General features: G+C 37.3%; 1 protein-coding gene and 4 non-coding genes across 5 annotated transcripts; 1 reads left to right on the top strand and 4 right to left on the bottom strand.

The window, feature by feature from the left end:
- Window positions 1-235: 235 nt before the first annotated feature.
- On the bottom strand, window positions 236-309 carry TRNAI-AAU (transfer RNA isoleucine (anticodon AAU)). Its single transcript has one exon. It is a non-coding gene; the product is annotated as a tRNA-Ile (tRNA).
- Window positions 310-4,455: 4,146 nt separating this feature from the next.
- Window positions 4,456-4,529, bottom strand: TRNAI-AAU (transfer RNA isoleucine (anticodon AAU)). Its single transcript has one exon. It is a non-coding gene; the product is annotated as a tRNA-Ile (tRNA).
- Window positions 4,530-6,696: 2,167 nt separating this feature from the next.
- On the bottom strand, window positions 6,697-6,770 carry TRNAI-AAU (transfer RNA isoleucine (anticodon AAU)). The gene has a single exon. It is a non-coding gene; the product is annotated as a tRNA-Ile (tRNA).
- A 3,321-nt stretch (window positions 6,771-10,091) lies between these two features.
- On the bottom strand, window positions 10,092-10,165 carry TRNAI-AAU (transfer RNA isoleucine (anticodon AAU)). The gene has a single exon. It is a non-coding gene; the product is annotated as a tRNA-Ile (tRNA).
- Window positions 10,166-11,599: 1,434 nt separating this feature from the next.
- On the top strand, window positions 11,600-17,140 carry LOC138865187 (uncharacterized). The gene is made up of 2 exons (XM_070134578.1): window positions 11,600-15,266; window positions 15,417-17,140. Exons 1-2 carry the CDS (start codon window positions 11,600-11,602, stop codon window positions 17,138-17,140), a joined length of 5,391 nt encoding a protein of 1,796 aa, XP_069990679.1.
- The last annotated feature ends 2,723 nt before the right edge of the window (window positions 17,141-19,863 follow it).

The following is a 19,863-nucleotide window of genomic DNA, read 5'->3' on the forward strand; positions in this document are numbered from 1 at the left end:
GGAGAGAGAGAGATAAATATATACGCATATGTGTGTGTATGTGCACATATACACATATGTGTATATATATGCATATACATGATATATATATATATATATATATATATATATATACATTTATATATATACATATATATATATAACCTTGGAGCTGACATATATCTGGCATTGAAGCCTGATGGATTCACATGCGATAAACGGACACCAGAGTCATTGTATTAAAAGTATACATGCTTGGCCCGTAAGGGGATCGAACCCTCGACATCCGCGTTATTAGCACGGCGCTCTAACCAACTGAGCTAACAGGCCCTTAAACCTACTTGAAAATCTTTCTCATAATGAACCGTCAGTCAACAAATTGTATTGAAGATAATTAAAAGTAGCAATTTACAATCAATATAGCCTAGTGTTAGACTGTATTTCAGAAGGATTGTATCAGGACAGCAAAATAAACACATTCTGTTTATCAGTTCAAATGCATATAAGCCTATGAAAATCTACTTCTTAGAAAATGCTTAGGCAGTTTATCTTAAATGTTTTCAAATCACATTACCATACATATATATATGACCAAAAGCACAAACGCAGGAATTTGTACATAAAAACAAAAAGGAAAACAACCACGACAAGAAATAAAGGAAATGAACTCTCTTCAAGAGTCCCTCTCCAGACGTAAGATTAACCAAACGTCTTTTATCATTTGTCTGAAGAGGAACTCATGAAAGGTTCGAAACGCTGCACTGTATTTTGATTTCTATTGTGACTTTTCCTCTTCATATATATATATATATATATATATATATATATATATATATATATATATATATATATATATATATATATATATATATATATATATACATGCATAATTTTGCATATATATACACATATCTATCAATCTGAGTATATAAATTCATATATAGTATACAGTGTGTCACACATACACATATATGTATATATAAATATACATATATACATACATATACAGATATCAGTTATATGTATGTGTGTTTTTGTATGTGTATAGGAGTAAATACACCTGAGTGTGTGTGTGAACATGTTTTCCTTCTTATACACCTTAGTAACTCGTCGTTGCGATTAGCCATTGTCCTCCCACCTGAGTCCGATCACGTGGTCAACGGACTGGTCTTCAGCGCCCTCTGTGGTCTCCAAGAGTCTGTCGGAGGGCGAGAGATAAGCGGCGGAGACGAAGAGGCCGTTCAGCAGGGAGACCAAAGGCTAATGAGGCTTAGGTTAAGTGAGTGAGGGGCGGCTTGTTTACATGAGCGCGTGGAAGTTTCTTGCAGAATAACTCTTAAATAATCCAAAGGAAGAAGAATATTCTAAAAGAAAAAGAAAGAAAGAAAGACTGAGGTTTGATGCCAGACTCACCCTAGCGTGTTGAACAGGACAGGAAAGAAGAACGCATAATCATTACCATACAAGAGCCTTGCATACACAGCGGTCCTAATGGCCTGGCCATCGTGCCATCCTCTGACCTTGGTCCAGGCATTTTGTCAGCATAAGAGGAATCGGCTGCCAACGAATCGACTCCGGAGACAGTAGACCAAACTTTTGCCAGCACGGGGATCGAACCTTCCTCATACGAATCATATAATGGCAGAATAATGACATTTTGAATTAAAATGATTCATTTATACGCAACATTTTTAGATTAATTATATACGTACGTGGGTCTAGATTTTTTTTTTTTTTCTTTCTTTCTTTCTTTCTTTTTTTACAATGAATTAGTACACAAAACATAAAGTGTGGATTGGGAAAGAAGAAAAAGACATGCAAACGGTAGTACAAAATATCTAACGCAAAGAGTAAAATCTTCATGTACAGGAGACGACGTCGAGAACACAGACAGAGGCCGTTTTATCTTGTTTCTTATGATGCTTCTTGAACTTGAGATATTGACATCAGGTAGGGCAGGAAGGCAGAACTTGGTACCTAAGGAAATGGGTACCAGGAATACGCGTGTGTGTATGCATATATGTATGTGTGTGTGTATGTATGTATATATATGTATATATATACTTAAATAGATATATGCATATATATGTACATCCACGTATATATTCATATCAATAGATAAACACACACATAAATATGAAGGGAAAAACACTCTACCGTGCTGATACTATGATAGAAAAACGCACAATGCACAAACTAGACTCACTGTCTTCAGTAAATGTAGTTTGTGCATTGTGAGTTTTTCAACCATATATATATGTGTGTGTGTGTGTGTGTGTGTGTGTGTGTGTGTGTGTGTGTGTAAGCTCAGGATATCTACGTCGAAGTGGTGAGTAGTTTTCACGCTCTTTTGCCTGTCGCAGTGGTTTGAATTTAACTCGGCTGTATTTCCACCCAAACTAATCGAGTCCCGTGGCGGAATGACAGACTGCTGAATATATATACATCCTTATATCTATATAAGTATATGTACATATATATACATATTTACATGTATACGTATATATATATATATATATATATATATATATATATATATATATATATATATATATATATATATATATATGTATGTATGTATGTATGTATATGTATATATGTATATGTATTCATCTATGCATATACATATATACATCTACATATTTATAGATGCATGTATATGTGTATATAAAGATAGATTGATAAATATAACATATTTGTGTCTATTTCTCTCTCTCTCTCTCCCTCTCTCTCCCTCTTTCTATCTCTAATAATATATGTGTGAATGAGTGTGTGTGCTTCAGTTATTTAGATTGGTGGGCGGAAGAAATGCTAGAAATGCAGCGTTGCCAATGACTTTTGTAGGGGTTATCATGATCTTGCCCCTATTTTGCGGGGCCGCAGGAGCCAACGAGACCTAAGCGTCCGGCCTCCTGTTTCGGCACAGAGTAATTATCATGTTCTCGTGCTGTGATATCGATACTGGTAGCGTGTTTCACTGACAAAAGTTTCGACCAAAGCATGAAATCATAAATAAAGATAGTTAAGAGATGCAGAGAACCATTACTGTATATAACTGATAAAACGTAGTATTTAAAATCATCAAAGTAAATGAAACATGACTAAATAAAACAAAGTTAAAATAAATTCAATAAATCAGTAAACTACGTTACGCTTTATCAGTTATCAATACATCCACAGGAAGTTATTTATTTAAAAGTTATCTTTAAAGTCAAGCCATTGAAACAATTCCGTTAACATTTACTTTATCACTTAAATTCATCAGTCTTTTCATTTAGTATTCACTGCTCAAAAACTTTAAAACTTTGTTATTTGTTCAATATATATATATATATATATATATATATATATATATATATTTCTTTAATAAACTTCAAATAATAAATATAAATCATGCATGGAAAACGAAACAAAAGGCAAAACTCAAACTATGATTATTAAAAGCAAAAACCGTTAACACAAAACATAAAATAAGCAAAACCTCCGAAACAATAAAAGCAAAAGAAAATATACGTAAAAATGGGGCAATCTAAAATAAAACTGATAAAACAATACCTTATATGACTGCAGACTCACTGCAAGATCCAACGGTTAAAAGCGACAGAAAAACACAAATAAAAAGAACAAAGCTTAAAAAAAAACGGCGGTTATCTGAGGGATAACCCAGCCGTAGGTTAATGACTGGATGCCTGTGCGCAAATCCACTCAGGTGGTTGACCCCACCTTATTTATGGTAACAAGGTCGTGCGCCAGGAGATGTTCGCGCATCAAGACTCATTTCATTGTTAAATGTCGTCTGCATTAAAGAATGAATACCTGAAAGTGCGAATTTACTAAAAGATTGCCGTGTTAGATGAAAAATAAATGGTTCTTTACAGATAAATACATATAAGATATCAGTATTATAAAAAGAAAGGAACATATATACAGGAATTTAAACAAGCGATATAATTGTTTTCCGTGGACTAGCTGAGGGGGTTTGGCGCCGAATACTCTTTTCCCTCACTCTTGTCCTTCGCCATCTTGGGCGACATCTTCAAAAATGCGTGTTTTCGAGGGCGACCTCCCGACGTCATCCTTCGCAGGCCTCGAGCAGGAAATCGGGTCGTCGTTGGCTCGTACGTAATATTGGTCATTTCTCCTCGCAAATGAAAAAAATGCCTAGGGCGTCGCCATCGTCCTCCTACAGCGCCTCCGTCAGTGGCACCCTTCTGCAGCGCCTCCGTCGGGATCCTCGCGCCCTGGTCCATATTACGCTTTATCTCTCGGGGCTTTTTAGGGGGGGTTCCGGTGATGCTGAGCGGGGTGTAGGTCGTAAGAAGACGCAGTAAGAGCCACAGCTCACTACACTTTCAGTCTCCGTCTTGTCTGTGTACCAGTGTTTGACTTTGGCACTGGCATATATCTGGCACTGGAGACTGATGGATTGTCATGCGGTGAACGGACACCAGTCAATGAATAAAATACTCAACATGTTGGCCCGTAAGGGGATCGAACCCTCGACATCCGCGTTATTAGCACGGCGCTCTAACCAACTGAGCTAACAGGCCCTTAACATTTTTGAAAATCTTTCTAATAATGGACTGCCAGTCAACAAATTGTATTGATGATTATTATAAGTAGCAATTTACCATCAACATAGCCTAGTGTTATATTGTTTTTCAGAAGAATCATATCAGGACAGAACAAAATAAATACATTGTGTTTATTTTAAATGCATATAAGCCTATGAAAAACTACTTATGCTTAGGCAGTTTATCGTAAATGTTTTCAAATCTCATAACCATGATATATAAGGTACCTTTTCGAAAAGAAAAAAAAATCCATTATAGACTTATGTACACACACACACACATATATACATATATATTTGTAAACATATTTACATATATGAATAATATATATGGGTGTCTATATGTGCTATATATATATGTATATATAAACAGATATATAAGAACACAAACACAGACGCAGTAATTTGTACACAAAAACAAAAAGGAAAACATTCACAATAAATGAAGAAAATGAACTTTCTTCAAGTTCCTCTCCAGACGTATGATTAACCAAAAGTCTTTTATCATTTGCCTGAAGAGGAAATCGTGAAGGGTTCTATGCATATATATATTCATATATATTACATGTCACATATACACATATATATGTATATATATATATATATATATATATATATATATATATATATATATATATATATATATATATATACATATATACATACATATACAGATATTAGTTATATGTATGTGTTTATGTATGTGCATAGGAGTATATACACCTGAGTGAGTGTATGAACATTTTTCCTTCATGTACACCTTGGGAACTCTTCGCTGCGATTAGCCTTTGTCCTCCCACCTGAGTCCGATCACGTGGTCAACGGACTGGTCTTCAGCGCCCTCCGTGGTCTCCAAGAGTCTGTCGGAGGGCGAGAGATAAGCGGCGGAGACGAAGGGGCCGCTCAGCAGGGAGAACAAAGGCAAATGAGGCTTAGGTAAGTGAGTGAGGGGCGGCTTGTTTACATGGGCGCGTGGAAGTTTCTTGCAGAATAACTCTCTTAAATAATCTAAAGGAAGAAGAATATTCTAAAAGAAAAAGAAAGAAAAAGACAGAGGTTTGATACCAGACTCCTTCCAACGTGTTGAACATATGTATATATATACATATGTGTGTGTGTGTTTGCATATATATACATATTTATATATATGCTCAGATCTAGATACCTTACTGGAATGATACATGTTGCTGAATAATTGTACACACACACACACACACACACACACACACACACACACACACACACACACACACATATATATATATATATATATATATATATATATATATATATGTGTGTGTGTGTGTGTGTGTGTGTGTGTGTGTGTGTGTGTGTGTGTGTGTGTGTGTGTGTGTGACACACACACACACACAAACACACACACACACACACATATATACATATGTATATATATATGTGTGTGTGTGTGTGTGTGTGTGTGTGTATGTGTGTGTGTGTGTGTGTGTGTGTGTGTGTGTGTGTGTGCGCACGTGTGTTTGTGTGTGTGTGTATCTTGAGATAAGGAAGGGAGGAGGAGAAAGACTCATACAAACACATACATATATATGTATATGCAAGTCTATATATATACTTATATAAAAATATGTATATATATATGTATATATAGGTATATATATATATATATATATATATATATATATATATATATATATATATATATATATGTGTGTGTGTGTGTGTGTGTGTGTGTGTGTGTATGTGTGTGTGTGGGTCTGTCAATTAATATATATATATATATATATATATATATATATATATATATATATATATATATATATATATATATATCTTTAAACGTATACATATATACATATACGTATTCATATATGTGTATACATAAAGACAGATTGATAGATATAACATTTTCTCTCGCTCTCTCTAATAGTATATATATGTGTGTGTGTGCCCCAGTTATTTAGTATAGTGGGTGGAAGGATGACTACAAATACAGAGTATTAGGCTAATAATAGTAGAGGCTAGAAATGTAGCGTTGCCAACGACCTGGAGTCTACGTTGCGTACCAGAATTTGACATTGGCACTGGTATATTTCTGGCACTGGAGCCCGATGGATTTGCATGTGATAAACCGACACCAGAGTCATAGTATTAAAAGTACACTTGCTTGGCTCGTAAGGGGATCGAACCCTCGACATCTGCGTTATTAGCACGGCGCTCTAACCAACTGAGCTAACAGGCCCTTAACCTATTTGAAAATCTTTCTCACAATGAACTGTCAGTCAACAAATTGTATTGAAGATTATTAAAAGTAGCAATTTACCATCAATATAGGGAAACAACGCATAATCATTATCACCAATCATAGAAATGATGCAGCGGTCCTAATGACCTGGCCACCCTGCCATCCCTTGACCTTGTGTGTGCATATCTATCTACATATACATATGTATAAATATGTATATGAGTGTATGTGTTGGTGTAATACATATCTATGAATATGTATATATAAATATATATACATATATTATATATATATATATATATATATATATATATATATATATATATATATATATATATATATATATATGCGTGTGTTCATGATATACATATATATATATATATATATATATATATATATATATATATATATATATATATATATATATATATATATATATATGTATATACATATATAGATGACAGGTATATCTATACGAGACGAAAGCTCAGAAGAGGAAATCCTCCGAAACGAAGCAGGAAAAACTTTGTTCGTATTTCTCGGCTTTTTGCTCTCCTGAACGAGAACCATCTCATCTGGGAAGGCACCTCAGATGCTACAGTTTTCTATTCAGTTCTGAGAAGATTTGAACACATGCAGGACTTACTGCCTTTGCATCAGACCCTGAGCAAGAAATAGTCTTCGACTTATATGCGTTACAAAAATAATAGAAACCGAATTTATTTTGCTCTGTCCAAACATTTGCAGTCGGAAGGAAGACTGCAAGTAAAGACTGTTAAGCAATCAATAGTAAAGGCTAGAAATGCAGCGTTGCCAACGACCTTGAGTCTCCGTCTTGTCTGTGTACAAGTGACTGACCTTGACACTGGCACATTTATATATATCTGACACTGGGGCCTGATAGAATGGAGTCCGATGAGGTAAAGTAAGAAATTAGGTCCGCAACCGCAATCGGCGCTCTAACCAACTGAGCTAACAGACGGTTATTAATATTTATAGCTTACCATCAACATAGATTACTACTAGATTGACTCGCAGTAGGATCTTAGGACTGGAAATGCTTAGAGCAAAATAAATTCGGTTTCTATTATTTTTGTTATGCATATAAGCCGAAGACTAATTATTTCTTGCTCAGGAGCTGAAGCTGAGGCAGTTAGTCCTGCATGCGTTCAACTCTTCTTAGAACTGAATGGAAAACCGTAGCATCTGAGTTGCCTTCCTAAATAAGATGGGTCTCGTTCAGGAGAGGAAAACGCTGAGAAATACGAACAAAGTTTATCCTGCTTCGTTTCGGAGGATTTCCTCTTCTAAGCTTTCATCTCGTAACCTAACGAAGAATTGCTAAGGTGTACATGAAGGAAACACATATACATACACACACGCACACTCACATGTGTGTATATATATATACATACATATATATATATATATATGTGTGTGTGTGTGTGTGTGTGTGTGTGTGTGTGTGTGTGTGTGTGTGTGTGTGTGTGTGTGTGTGTGTATGTGTGTGTGTATGTATGTAAGTGTATATACATATCACATCATATAACATATGTCTATGTTATATATATATATATATATATATATATATATATATATATATATATATATATATATATATATATATATATATATATATATATATCAGTACAGTTTTATATGTATATGAATATATATACATATGTATGTATATACATGTATACATATACATATATATATATATATATATATATATATATATATATATATATATATATATATATATATATATATATATTCATTTGAATATGTATTACTATATTTGTGTATATATATATATGTATATATAAATATGTATATATAAATATGTGTAAAACATACATGAATATATATATGTATAAAACATTCATATGTCTCTATATATGTATGTTATAAATATATGCATATATAGCAATTTAGTTATATATACATATATATATGAATATATATGTATATATTGTGTGTGTGTTTGTCTGTGTATATGTATAAAATATATACACATACACATACAGACACACACACCGCACACACACACACGTGTGTGTGTGCGTGTGTGTGTACACGACATGTATACATACACAACACATATGTATGTATGTATATATATATATATATATATATATATATATATATATATATATATATATAAACATGTACATGCATGTGTGTGTATATGTACATATATACTTACACAAACACATGCGTGTGTGTGTGAGCTCCAGTTACTTAGTCTATTGGGAGGAAGGAAGGCTGCAAGTAAAAACTGTTAAGCTAAGAATAGTAGAGGCTAGAAATGCAACGTCTCCGTCTTGTCTGTGTACCAGTATTTAATCTTGGCACTGGCATATATCTGGCACTGGTGGTGGTTTTGCATGCGATAAACCGACACTTGAGGTATTGTATTATAATTATGCTCCTTGGCCTGTAAGGGGATCGAACCCTCGACATCCGCGTTATATACTGGTGGGTGTGCTACACAGGGCCAGGAGAATATATGAAAATTTTGAGCTAGCTTAACTAGTAACAAAGAAAAACAAGTCAAAACGTAATAGCATTATAAAGTGTATTAGGAATGACCAGTGACAGACATTTTTCGTGGTGGGGTATCCCTGTTAGAGCAAAAAAGGGACACAAAAATATTATGCTAGATCAGCTCATGGTATAACAACTTGAAACCGACTTCAAATTCATCAGAAAGGCCCACTTTATCAGAAATAAGCAGTGACTCATTTTTAGTAGAGGGGGATTCGAGCCAGACACCTCATGCGTAATACTCCGTGTCATCTTCCTAATCTGAATCGGAGACCTTACTCCATGGCTCGTCCTCAGACTCGATCAGTTCATCTAGTTCATCTGGATTTTCTTATCAGCGTCCATGTCATCACTACCAGTGATGATGCAATAAACATAAACTATACTTCAGTGGAACTATAATATTGATTTTCAGATATTGATTGATATCATATGGTTACATCTGTTCACCATCAGCTGATAGCTAATACGATGGGAAATAGAATATTGAGAAAGCACTTATGAATACGAGATATATATTCATACACACAGAAAATGAAGGAGAGAGAGAGAGGGAAAGAGAAGGAGAGAGATAAATACATACACATATGTGTATATATATGCATATACATGATATATATATATATATATATATATATATATATATATATATATATATATATATATATATATATAACCTTGGATCTGACATATATCTGGCACTGAAGCCTGATGGATTCACATGCGATAAACGGACACATGATTCATTGAATTAAAAGTACTCTTGCTTGGCCCGTAAGGGGATCGAACCCTCGACATCCGCGTTATTAGTACGGCGCTCAAACCAACTGAGCTAACAGGCCCTTAAACCTACTTGAAAATCTTTCTCATAATGAATTGTCAATCAGCAAATTGTATTGAAGATTATTAAAAGTAGCAATTGACCATCAATATAGCCTAGTGTTAGATTGCATTTCAGAAGGATTGTATTAGGACAGAGCAAAATAAATACATTGTGTTAATAATTTCAAATGCATATAAGCCTATGAAAAACTACTCTTAGAAAATGCTTAGGCAGTTTATCCTAAATGTTTTAAAATATAACCATGATATAGAAGGTACCTTTTCGAAAAGAAAAAAATCTAATATATACTTATGCACACACACACACACACACACACACACACACACACACACACACACACACACACATATATATATATATATATATATATATATATATATATATATATATATGTAAACATATTTACATATATGAATAATATATATGGGTGTATTTATATATATGCATACTGTAGAATACTGCGCAATTTTAACTATTTGATTTCTTAAAACGAAAGAAAATCTGATTTAGTTGGTAAGTATCCAAGGAAAGTCGTTCAAACCGCGCGCCACTACCCATACTCCTTTGCGTCCGATATCGCTGCGTCAACTCTTGCAGTTTCCCGCCAAAAGATAAACCAAGGCAACTGCTGTCTGTACTGGGTGGGCCAAATGCCTTTTTCCATCCTTTTATTTTGAGTGACAACGACCGTGGAGTGGATTTTATGAAGAAGTTGGTTTGCAGTCTTTATTGGGATACAAAGTGAGTGTTAACAGTGTGTATATTTAAGGTTATTATACTTTGTTGTTCAGCGCCGCGGCCCCCCAACGGTAGTGTTTAGTGACATGTTCAATGGCAGTTGTTCCACAGCCAACCCCTTTTATTTTCTGATGTTTTGCTTTAAATGGGAATGCCTTGTGAAGATTTTCTCTATTTCATTAATAGGATAATGTTTGTCAAATTCTGATTTTCATATTTCGCAATGTGCTGATGCTCCTCTTATATAGATTTTGCATCTCCTGTATTTTGTTTTGTTTTATATTCCCAAATCATGTTCATCTCAATTGTGCGTTATTGGTTTCTTATACGGGCTTGTTGTTTTCAGTTCGAATGCTTCTTGTGACTAGGCTGTAACGAAAATAAATGTGGAACTACACAGAAGTTATTCTGATACCCTTGAATTAAGACTGTACCAACATACTGCATCTAACAATTCGAATTTTACCCATCGGAGAAGGGAACGACATTACAGCGAACTGTCAGGTAAGCCCACATCATGGTCGACAATAGAAGTAATAAATCTGTGGGCACATCACACAGTTGCAAGTCTTCCCGCTCAGAAATATCAGTAGCTGAGGAGGAGTTAGAACGGCTTCAGTTCATCAAAGAGTAAAATGAACATGCACGTGAGGAAGAAAGACGAATCTTTGAGCTGCAACAGAGAATTAGAAGGATGAAAACCTCATCAGAACCAGCCAGGTCAAGACCTGGCTCCTCTTGTGGAGACAGCAGAGAGGATGAGAGACACCCTCGCCCTCACTCCTTTAACATGTGTAGCAACTGGATTGCAACAAGCGAAGAACCCCATCATAAAAGTGGAAATCTGGACCCACAAGTGAGTCGTGAAAGTGAAGTCAACGTGACTGAAGGGCCAGTCCACTTTGCTGTCAATGCCGCCATAGTCCCTGAAACTCCTCTAACCAAATGGTCAACTCCAGTCAATCCTGTACTAAATGGAGCTAATATTGTCCAGGGTAAGCTCCCCATTACACCACTTACTACCATTCCAGAACCTAATGAGAACCTATTGACAAGGAGTAAGCTACATCCTTCAGCTGCTCCTTTTGTGAACATCAACAGAGTACTTTGCTGCCATACCTCAGGCTATGATTTCACCAGCCATCCCTCACCTTCAAGGCCATTGAATATGGATGAAGTGGCTCAAATGGTTTGTGCTATGAACCAGTCAGTTTTAACCCAACAAGAACAGGCTCGCATATCATTACTCCCTCCAGTTAAATTAGAACGTTTTGATGGAGATTTTTCGAAATTCACTCAGTTCTGTAGGATATTTGAATGGAATGTTGAGAGCAACACTAATGATCCAAGGCGAAGGCTCACACAGCTCTACAACCAGTTGGATGGCCCACCAAAGGACCTTATTGAAGGTTGCCTTCACCTACCACCTGACCATGGATATGACGAAGCGTCGAGGATGCTGAGAGAAGAATATGAAAACTCCAGTGAACTCCTCGAGTCCTTCATCTCAAAATTATTTGCATGGAAAGACATTGAAGTTGGAGATGCAGAAGGTCTAAAGAAATACGGCTCCTACCTATTTAATGTAGAGATGGCCTTAGGTGATAATATCTGCCGGATGGAGTTGCGCGAGACAATATCTAAAATTGTTGGTAAGCTACCGAGATACTTGAGAACCAAGTGGGCCTCGAGATGTGTAGATCCTGGCACTAAATCTCCAAGTTCATTCTCTGCACTTGTTAAATTTGTTAAAGATCAAGCCAGGGTAGCAGAGGAAATACGTTATATTGAAGCAGGAAGAGGTAAGCCAAGTCACACGACCAATAAACCCATCATCATTCGGAAGCCTGTAAATAGTCTAAATGTCCATGCTCTGGATATGAATGCAATGGATATGACCCCAAGTACCAGCGATAAATGCCACTGTTGTAATGGCCAAGGACATGAGCTTTTTGCATGTTATAAGTTCAGCAGGAAAGATATTGACGAACGATGGGATATTGTCACACACAACAAGCTATGTTTTCGCTGCTTAAAACCCGGCCATGGCCATCGTTTCTGTAATGACAAGAGCCAGTGCGATCGATGTGGTGCCTACTATCACCACACACTGTTACACTGGTCAATAGCAAAGAGTTTTGCACCATCCCGTAAGTACAAGAGATCTCCAACTTGGAGTGTTGAGGTGTTCAGCAATAAGAACATACCTGATTGTTATGAGAAATTGGGTACACCTAGTTCCTCAACTGGGGGTGGCATAGAAGCCAAGGGAAGTGTGACCCCAAGTGGTAATTCTCCATTAACAGATGCTCTACCCTGTGCTAATATTCTTGATTGTGAGCCTGATGGGAGGATTATGATGAAGATCCTGCCTGTCCGAGTGAATAACAGCGTCTCCACTTATGCCTTCATAGATGGTGGTGCTGCACCAACTCTGGCTGCTCGAAGCTTAATACAACGTTTGGGAATCCAAGGCCTACCAGTGAGGCAAGCAATGAAAACTGAAAATGAAATATTCATGTGCAACGAGCGTGTACCACTTATGTTGAGCAGCATAGGCGGTGGAAATAACATTACCGTAAATGAAGTGTACATTACAGACAAACTCAGCATAACTACTGGCAGCATGATGCCCATGAACTGGACTAAAAAATGGCTTCATCTGAATGATGTGGATCTACAAAGATTGCCTGGCGACAATCAAGAGGTGGAACTTATAATTGGACTCAATAGCATTTTGAACCGTCACATACTCGACCAGAGACATGGGACTGATGACGAACCCTCAGCCTATCTTACCAGATTTGGCTGGGTTGTCTTTGGACCAACTGGCCCCAGGAATCCTTTGCCTGCCCCGGTATATCATATTTCCCCAACACAAGATCTTGGCGAGTGCTTACGAGAGCACTTCAATGCTGACTTTTGGGAAAAGGAAGTTCATTCCCAATGTGAAGATTCGCTGGAAGATAAGTTATTCTCTGATAAGATCTCACAGTCCATCTATCAAGAATTGGGTAAATATGTAGTCAAACTTCCCTTCAGGGACAGTAGTCCACTTCCAAACAATCGTGAAATGGCTGTACGTAGAATGAAAAGCCTCAAAAGGAAGCTGGAATCTGACAAGACTTTCAAGGAGACATACATCACTCAAATGGAAAAGAATATAAGTAAACAGTATGCTGAAATAGTACCTTCATCAGGATTAGAACGAAATGATGGTAGAATATGGTACATGCCACATCATGCTGTGCGTCATCCCACTAAGCTGAAGGTACGTGTCGTCTATGACCTTGAAGCTAAATTCAATGGCACTTCCCTAAATGACCATCTTCTTCAAGGGCCAGACCTCACAAATCCTCTAATAGGGGTACTCATGCGGTTCAGGCATGGTCACTATGCAGTCACAGCGGACATCGAGGAGATGTTTTATCAGGTCAAGGTTCCCCTAGAGGATCGTGATGTGTTCCGTTTTTTATGGTGGCCAGATGGTGATATCAATAAGCCTGTAAGTGATTACCGAATGAATGTTCATGTTTTTGGTGCTAGATCCTCTCCTAGCTGTGTAAATTATGCCTTAAGGAAGACTGCTGAGGACCACGGTGAGGTTTTTGATGAACAAGCTGTCACTGCCATAATACAAAGTTTTTATGTTGATAATCTCCTGCTGGCCCATGATGACAAAGAGAGACTGATAAAAATCATCAAAGATCTCATTGCTCTCTGTAATGCAGGTGGTTGGCGTTTGAACCAATGGACAGCCAATAACAAGGACGTGCTCAAGAAGATTCCTGAATCGGAGAGGGATGCGTCGGTTGCTTCTCTAGACCTCAGTAAGGATGATCTCCCAGTTGAAAGGACCTTGGGTGTACACTGGTCGATGGCCGAAGATTGCTTCACATTCAAAATCTGCCTTGGCGACAAGCCACTAACACGCCGAGGAGTTTTATCTATCGTAGCATCTATATATGACCCACTTGGCATGGTGGCGCCCTTGACACTGCCAGCAAAAATGATTCTTCAAGACATGTGTCAGATGCAGTTAGGCTGGGATGAAAATATGGGTGATAAGGAAGCTGCTCGTTGGAGAAAATGGTTGGAACAGTTACCAAAATTGTCAAGATTTAAGCTGCCACGAAGCCTAGTGCCCATATCCTTTGGTTCCATCATTTCTTATCAGCTCCATCATTTTGCAGATGCAAGTCAGTCTGGTTATGGCACAGCCTCCTACTTGAAGATGGTAAATGCCTCGGAAAGGGTATACTGCACTTTGGTTATGGCACGAGCAAGAGTTGCACCTCTGAAGCTGACAACTATTCCAAGACTAGAACTGACGGCTGCCACCGTTGCAGCTCGAATGGACTGTAAATTATGAAAGAAACTGGGGTTGAAATTGGAAGATTCAGTCTTTTGGACAGACAGCACTTCAGTTCTCAAGTACTTGTTCAATCAGAAGGCTCGTTACCACACCTTTGTCGCAAATCGAGTGAACCTAATCCGAGAACTGTCTTCAGCAAGTGCTTGGAGATATGTAGACACAAAGAGTAATCCTGCTGACCTTGCATCTAGAGGTCTTGATGTTGATACTTTTTTAACGTCTGAAATGTGGATTAGAGAACCAAGATTTCTTCATGAACCTGAATCCAGCTGTCCGCAAGTTCCAGAAGATGTTAAACATGGATCACTGGAAGATGATGTAGAAGTAAAGGTGTCTGTCATGGTATGTGAGACAGTGACAACAGTAATGTCATTCATTGAGGAGTTTGCCTCTCGTTTCTTGAACTGGCAGAAGTTTGTGCGTTGTCATGCATGGGTCAGACGATTCTCGAAGCGAAAGTATGTACCCAAGTTGCCTGATGTTAATTGCCTTAGTAGCAAAGAAATAGCAGATGCAGAAACACACATATGGAAATTAGTTCAACAAGAGAACTACTCATCTGAAATTATCTCTCTGTCACGAAAGCCAGATGGGAGAGTACAAGCCTCAAGCAAGATAGTGAGATTAAGACCTTTTCTACAAGATGACTTGCTTAGAGTAGGTGGGCGCCTAAGACACTCTGGGCGTCACTTCAATGCCACTCATCCAATTATCCTACCCAATAAGTCATCTTTGGCGAAGCTGATGGTGAGGTGGCATCATGAGAAGTTAGCTCACTGTGGTCAGAACTATCTTCTCTCTGAGTTAAGACAAAAATTTTGGGTTGTACATGCAAATGCTGTTGCACGTTCTGTGGTAAGGAGTTGCATGAAGTGCAGGGCCATCTGTGCACGACCATTGACTCAAGAAATGGCCGACCTTCCTGAAGATCGTATTATACCAGGCCAGCCACCATTTACACACACAGGCACCGACTGTTTTGGACCCTTTCTCGTCAGGAAAGGCAGGTCAAACCTTAAGAGATATGGCATAGTCTTTACATGCCTAACATCATGTGCAGTCCATATTGAGGTCATGGACTCAGTGGAAACGGACTCATTTATCAACGCTCTTCGACGATTTACAGCAAGACGAGGTCCAGTGAAGTCCATCAGATCCGACAATAGCACAAACCTGGTGGGTGCAGAGAAAGTTCTTCGCCAGGAGTTCCAGCTTCTTGATCAAACTGCCATCTGTGACACCATGTCAACTAGTGGCATCTCATGGTGCTTCAATCCACCACATGCTTCACATTTCGGTGGAGTCTGGGAACGTCAGATTCGCTCTATCAGGCGTGTTTTGAGTGGTATTTGCTATCAACAGACACTAACTGATGATAGTCTTCACACTCTGTTCTGCGAAGTTGAAGCCATCATTAACGGCAGACCCTTGACCAGAGTTACGGACGACCCTGATTGCCTGCAACCACTGACTCCGAGCATGCTGCTGAACTTGAAGGGTTCACCTGGTGCAGTCATGAATACCGATAACAAGAATCTGTCTGCTCGTCGGCGTTGGAAGCAGGTGCAGTACTTGGCTGACCTCTTTTGGAAGAGGTGGTCTAAAGAGTATCTACCTCTCCTCCAAGAGCGCCAAAAGTGGAACATTCAACGGCGTGATGTCAAGAAAGGAGACATAGTTTTAGCCTTGGATGAGAGGCTGCCCAGAGGTACATGGCCTCTTGCTCGAGTGATAGAGGTAATGTGTGATACTGATGGACATGTGCGCAGTGCTAAACTGAAAACTGTCAGTGGAGAATATATCCGGCCTATTAGCAAGATGTGCCTTCTCTTAGAAAATGAGATTAATACTGAAAACTAGGGTGAACGCCGAACCTTATTTCCTTATCGGAAATGTTGGATTAAAAAGATTTTGCAGTATTTTTTTTGTAGTATCAAGTAGGTCACTTAATAGGGGGCGGTGTAGAATACTGCGCAATTTTAACTATTTGATTTCTTAAAACGAAAGAAAATCTGATTTAGTTGGTAAGTATCCAAGGAAAGTCGTTCAAACCGCGCACCACTACCCATACTCCTTTGCGTGCGATATCGCTGCGTCAACTCTTGCAGTTTCCCGCCAAAAGATAAACCAAGGCAACTGCTGTCTGTACTGGGTGGGCCAAATGCCTTTTTCCATCCTTTTATTTTGAGTGACAACGACCGTGGAGTGGATTTTATGAAGAAGTTGGTTTGCAGTCTTTATTGGGATACAAAGTGAGTGTTAACAGTGTGTATATTTAAGGTTATTATACTTTGTTGTTCAGCGCCGCGGCCCCCCAACGGTAGTGTTTAGTGACATGTTCAATGGCAGTTGTTCCACAGCCAACCCCTTTTATTTTCTGATGTTTTGCTTTAAATGGGAATGCCTTGTGAAGATTTTATTTCTTTCATTAATAGGATAATGTTTGTCAAATTCTGATTTTCATATTTCGCAATGTGCTGATGCTCCTCTTATATAGATTTTGCATCTCCTGTATTTTGTTTTGTTTTATATTCCCAAATCATGTTCATCTCAATTGTGCGTTATTGGTTTCTTATACGGGCTTGTTGTTTTCAGTTCGAATGCTTCTTGTGACTAGGCTGTAACGAAAATAAATGTGGAACTACACAGAAGTTATTCTGATACCCTTGAATTAAGACTGTACCAACATACTGCATCTAACACATACATATATGAACATAAGCACAAATGCAGTAATTTGTACACAAAAACAAAAAGGAAAACAACCACGATAAGAAATGAAGGAAATGAACTCTCCTCAAGCGTTCGTCTCCAGACGTATGATTTGCCAAAAGTCTTTTATCATTTGTCTGAAGAGGAACTCATGAAGGGTTCGAAACGTTACACTGTATTTTGATTTCCATTGTGAGTTTTCCTCTTCATATATATATATATATATATATATATATATATATATATATATATATATATATATATGTGTGTGTGTGTGTGTGTGTGTGTGTGTGTGTGTGTGTGTGTGTGTGTGTGTGTATACACATGCATTATACATATATATACACATATCTATCAATCTGTGAGTATATAAATTCATATATAGTATACAGTATGTCACACATACACACATATATATACATATATAGATATACATATATACATACATATACAGATATCAGTTATATGTATGTGTTTATGCATTTGTATAGGAGTATATACATCTGAGTGTGTGTGTGTGTGAACATATTTTCCTTCATGTACACCTTGGGAACTCTTCGCTGCGCTTAGCCTTTGTCCTCCCACCTGAGTCCGATCACGTGGTCAACGGACTGGTCTTCAGCGCCCTCCGTGGTCTCCAAGAGTCTGTCGGAGGGCGAGAAATAAACGGCGGAGACGAAGAGGCCGTTCAGCAGGGAGACCAAAGGCAAATGAGGCTTAGGTAAGTGAGTGAGGGGCGGCTTGTTTACATGAGCTCGTGGAAGTTTCTTGGAGAAAAACTCTCTAAAATAATCTATTGGAAGAAGATTATTCTAAAAGAAAAAGAAATCTATTTCGTACAATTTTGATACATCTATTCATATATATATATATATATATATATATATATATATATATATATATATATATATATATATATATATATATATATATATATATATATATATATATATATATATATATATATATATATATATATATATATATATATATATATATATATATATATATATATATATATATATATATATATATATATATGTATGTATGTATATATACTTATATAAATATATGCATATATATGTACCCACATGTATATATTTATATTAAGAGATAAACACATACACATAAATGAAGGGAAAAACACTCTACCGTGTTGATACTATGGTAGATAAAGCCACCATACACAAACTAGTCTCACTTCAATAAATCTAGTTTGTGCATTGTGAGTTTTTCTACCTTATACATAAATATACATGTGTGTGTGTATGTATGCTCAGGAAATCTACGTTGCAGTGGTGAGTAGTCCGCATGCTCTTTTGCTGGCTTATTTCCCTCCCCACCAAGAAACGCCTGTCGCAGTGGGTTGACGGTACCTCGACTGTATTTCCACCCAAACTATTCGAGTCCCGTGGCGGAATGATAGACTGCTAAATATATATACGTTCTTATATAGTACATATATATACATATTTACATGTATACGTATATATATATTCATTTATGCGTATACATATATACATCTAGATATTTATAGATGCATGTATATGTACATAAAGATAGATTGATAGATATAACATATATTTGTGTGTGTAAGTCTCTCTCTCCCTCTCTCTAACTCTAATAATATATGTGTGTGCGTAAGTGTGTGTGCTCCAGTTTAGTTTAGTGGGCAGAAGAAAGACTGCAAGTAAAGACTATTAACCTAACAATAGTAGAGACTAGAAATGCAGCGTTGCCAACGACCTTCAGTCTCCGTCATATCTGTGTACCAGTGTTTGACCTTGGCACTGGCATATATCTGGCACTGGAGACTGATGGATTGGCGTGCGGTGAACGGACACCAGAGTCACTGGATAAAATTCTCAACA

This window comes from Penaeus vannamei, chromosome 20 (genome assembly GCF_042767895.1).
Source record: "Penaeus vannamei isolate JL-2024 chromosome 20, ASM4276789v1, whole genome shotgun sequence".
Lineage (NCBI taxonomy): Eukaryota > Metazoa > Arthropoda > Malacostraca > Decapoda > Penaeidae > Penaeus > Penaeus vannamei.